Source organism: Hibiscus syriacus, unplaced genomic scaffold (genome assembly GCF_006381635.1).
Source record: "Hibiscus syriacus cultivar Baekdansim isolate YM2019G1 unplaced genomic scaffold, ASM638163v2 tig00111841_pilon, whole genome shotgun sequence".
Lineage (NCBI taxonomy): Eukaryota > Viridiplantae > Streptophyta > Magnoliopsida > Malvales > Malvaceae > Hibiscus > Hibiscus syriacus.
Window position 1 is genome coordinate 3,640,194 of NW_024063196.1, and position 4,348 is coordinate 3,644,541.

At 37.9% G+C, this 4,348-nt stretch overlaps 1 protein-coding gene across 1 annotated transcript; it reads right to left on the reverse strand.

Moving 5' to 3' along the window:
* Positions 1-1,955: 1,955 nt before the first annotated feature.
* On the reverse strand, positions 1,956-3,966 carry LOC120172092. The gene is made up of 3 exons (XM_039179654.1): positions 3,823-3,966; positions 2,401-2,830; positions 1,956-2,245 (listed from the first exon to the last, which is right to left on the reverse strand). Exons 1-3 carry the CDS (start codon positions 3,964-3,966, stop codon positions 1,956-1,958), a joined length of 864 nt encoding a protein of 287 aa, XP_039035585.1.
* Between the last annotated feature and the right edge of the window lie 382 nt (positions 3,967-4,348).

Genomic DNA, 4,348 nt, shown 5'->3' on the forward strand with positions numbered 1-4,348 from the left:
ATGTAATCCACTACTAGTAAGATGTATAAATCTTCAAATGATGATGGGAAGGGTCCTATAAAGTCAATGCCCCACACATCAAAGAGCTCAATCTTTAAAATATTTTGAAACGATACTTCATGTCATTTGGTGATGTTCCCAGTACATTGGCATCGATTGTAGGCCTTACAAAAAATCATGAGCATCTTTGAAGAGTGTAGGCCAATAAAAGCCCGATTGAAGGAACTTTGCAGTAGTCCTTGTACGTCCAAAGTGACCTCCATATGGGGCCACGTGGCAATGGTGCAGAATGTCCTTTTGTTCCTCCTCGGGGATACATCTGTGGATAATTTGGTCTGCACATTACTTGAACAAATATGGCTCATCCCATAAATAAAACTTTGCATCATGCTTAAACTTCCTCATGCCTTTGTTGTTCAAATAATAAGGTAAAATTCTACTAACAAGAAAATTAACTATGTTAGTATACCATGGAAATACCGCGAGATATAAGATTGTCTCTTCAGGGATTTCCTCTTGAATGTCTAAAATGCCAGGGCATTCTAAATTATTTTCTAGCCTAAAAAGGTTATCTGCAACTTGATTCTTGGTACATTTCCTAACTAAAACCTCCAAGTCAAATTCTTGCATTAGTAGTATCTACCTAATGAGTTTAGGCTTGGCATCCTTCGTACTCACTAAATATTTTATAGTTGAGTGATCTCTGTGAACAATTACTTTGGGGTATATTAAGTATAGCCTAAACTTTTCAAATGCAAATACCACGATATGTAGTTCTTTTTCAGTGGTTGTGTAATTCAATTGTGTTTCATTTAAGGTATGACTAACATAATAAATAGTATGGAAATTTTACATAGGCATTGCCCAAGCACAGCTCCCACAGCACAATCGCTAGCATCACACATCAAATCAAATGGTGAAGTCCAATCAAGGGAAACAACAATTGGTACTGAGATAAGTCTTTGTTTCAACTCTGTGAATGTGTCATGGAAAAATTTATCAAACATAAAGGGTTGGTTTTGTTGAAGCAAGGTATACAAGGGTTTGGAGATCTTGGAGAAATCCTTCATGAATCTCCTATAAAAACCAACATGTCCAAGAAAACTCCTAGTGCCCTTTACATAGGTCGATGGAGGCAATTTCTCAATTACGTCAATTTTGGCTTTATCCACCTCAATGCCCTTGTGCGAGATCTTATGGCCCAGCACAATGCCTTCAGTCACAATGAAGTGACATTTCTCCCAATTAAGTACAAGGTCAGCCTCCTCACATCTCTTGAGCACTCGTGCTAGATTGCCAAGGCATTTCTCATAGTAATCTCCAGAAACGAAGAAGTCAACCATAAATATTTCTAGAAATTACTCAACCATGTCGGAGAAGATAGCTTGCATGCAACGTTCAAAAGTTGTAGGGACATTGTAGAGTCTAAAATGCATCCTCCTAAAGGCAGAAATACCATAGGGGCATGTCAAGGTAGTCTTCTCTTAGTCCTCTAGTTCTTTGGAAATTTGGCTTTACCCATAATATCCATCCAGAAAGCAATAGTATGTGTTACCTACCAATTGATATAGTATTTGAACAATGCAAGGTAGAGGAAAACGGCCATTCTTGGTAGCTTTGTTTAGGTTTCGATAATCTATGTATATCCTCTGTCATATGACACTATGAGTAGCTAGGAGCTAATTGTCCTCATTACTCACCACATATGTGCCTCATTTCTTGGGGAAGTATTGCACTGGGCTTACCCATGAACTATTGGATATAGGTTATATTACCCCAACATCAATCCACTTAATGATCTATTTCATCATAACCTTCTTCATAACAAGGTTGAGCCTTCTTTGTGGCTCAACGAAAATGTTATTGTATTCTTTTAGTTGAATCTTGTGCATGAAAATGGTGGGACCTATCCCCTTCAAGTCAGCCATAGTCCAGCCTAAAGCTTTCTTATGCTGCTACAAAACACTTAGCAAACTATGTTCCTGGTCAAAAGTAAGGTTAGAGGAGATAATCACAGGTAAAATTTCATCACCACCTAAGTAAGCATATTTAAGATGCTTTGGCAAAGTCTTTAGCTCTACGATAGGTGCATGCTGGAATGGGGGCTTAGGAGGAACAAATTTATCAAAGCCAAAAGGTTCAAAGTGCATACCTGGTCTTACTGTGAGTAAGCTAGACCGATCCACTTTTAATGGAAATTCATCGGGCTTCTCGATGCTTTGTTCTTCAATGAGCCTCTCATAATCTGGCAACTATATGAACTTGTTATGGAAAAATTGATCGGCTTCCCCTTCAATCAATGAACCCACTTCTGTCATTCTTTTGAGTCATCAACAAATTTGAGAGTACGAAAGACATTTATAATCACACATTGGTCAGCCACTCTTATGGTGAGTTTACCTTTTTCACAATCAATGAGGATGCGACTGGTGGCTAGGAAAGGCCTCCCCAAAATTATGGGTGCATTAGTATCAACCTCGCAATCAAGTATAAGGAAGTCCACTTGGAACACAAATTTTTCCACCTGCACAATGAAATCTTCGACTCTCTCTTCAGGACGAACAAGGGAACGGTCGACTAGTTGCAAAATAACAGAGGTAGGTCTTGCATTTCCCATCCCAAGCTTAAAAAATATTGACTGGGGCTTTAAGTTCACACTTGAGACAATGTCACAAAGTGTCTTCCCAACATAGTTGTCTTCCCAACATGGAATAATAAAGTTGCCCAAATCTTTTTGCTTTGGTGTCAGCTTACTCAATACTAAGCAAAATTCTTTTGTTGTGCCAACTGTTTCATACTTCTCAACTTTCCTCTTCTTGGTGATAATTTCCTTGAGAAATTAAGCATAAGTGGGTATTTGTTTTATGGCTTCAAGGAAAGGGACGTTAATATAGAGCTAGTCAAGAATGTCAACAAACTTTTTGAATTGGATATCATCATTGTGTTTCTTCAATCTTTGCGGGAAGGGTAGTGGATATCTAACTTCTTTTACTAATGGGGTGAGAACTACTTTTTTCGTGGCATTTTTGTTTACTCCCTTTGTAGGTTCACTGGATGAACCCTTATTTTTTTTCTTTCTCTATAATAGTTTCATCATGTTGTCTCTCAGAGTTAGCTTGCATGGTCATGGGCATAGAATCATACGACTTCTTTCCCCTAAACTTATATTGTAAATTGATTTAAGTGTCACTTCTTAGAGTGAGTGCACTACATTTTTTTTCCATGAGCTTTAGTGACCTCAGTGTCACTAAGCAGACATCCTGGTTGGCGTTCTTGTAATGCCGTGGTAATTTGACCAAACTAACCCTCCAAAGCTCTTAGAGACGAGCTATGGCTTTGCAGTAATGCTCCTTGAATTTAAAATAGAACATCTTGATTTTTAATAGTAGTGGCATTTTCTTGTGACATGGTCTTAGTAGCTGCTATAAAATCTTACGTAGTTGCCTCCAAAGAACTTGTATGTGATGAAGATGGTGCCCCTTTGTTAGAATTATGTCATGGAATATCTGTTTGATAGGTTTGAGGTTTATTGATATTCTACTACTAAGCTAAATATATAGTATTGGGGGTTCTTTGATTTTTACATATAAAATTTGGGTGTTGACGCCATCATGGATTGTAGGTGCTAGAATATGGGTTGTTGTTGCTTCGGTTGAAATTTCCCACATAGTTGATAAACTCTTGGTTGGTTGGGCACTCATTCTCATGGTGATTTCCATGGCATAATAAAAATGATGAATTATATGTCTTCACTTCTTTCACCTTGTTGGAATGTTGTAAGTTCTTTAATATATTTTTCATAGTTGAAAGTTAGGCGGACACTGAGTCCTTAGTATCAAACTCATATGTCCCAGGTGCCTTCCTTCCAGTTCCAAGCTTTGAAGAGGGGAATCGATAACCATTGCTTGTAATCCTATCCAAAATTTCAGAAGCCTCTTCAAGTGATTTATCTAGCAAAAGTCCCATTTTTTGAGGCATCTAGTGTCATCCTCGTGGGTGCATTGACTTCATTATAAAACATCACGAGTTAAGTCCAATCTTGAAAACCATGATTTGTACACTTGCAAAGCAATCCCTTTTATCAGTCCCGACACTCATACATAGACCGTTATCAACTTGACAGAAAGATGCTATGTCATTTCTAAGTTGAGAGTTCATGTTCAACCTTTTTCATAAATCAGACCAAGACTCCATCAAGCTAGATAGAACTCCACTCAACCAAGCATTCTCTTGGTCACGCAAAGAATATGGAAACAACTTAAGCTTCAATACATCTTCATACACTCTTTGTTCCCTGAAATAATCACACACCTCCAAGAAGTTATGAAATGTGTTGCCTGTCATCCTT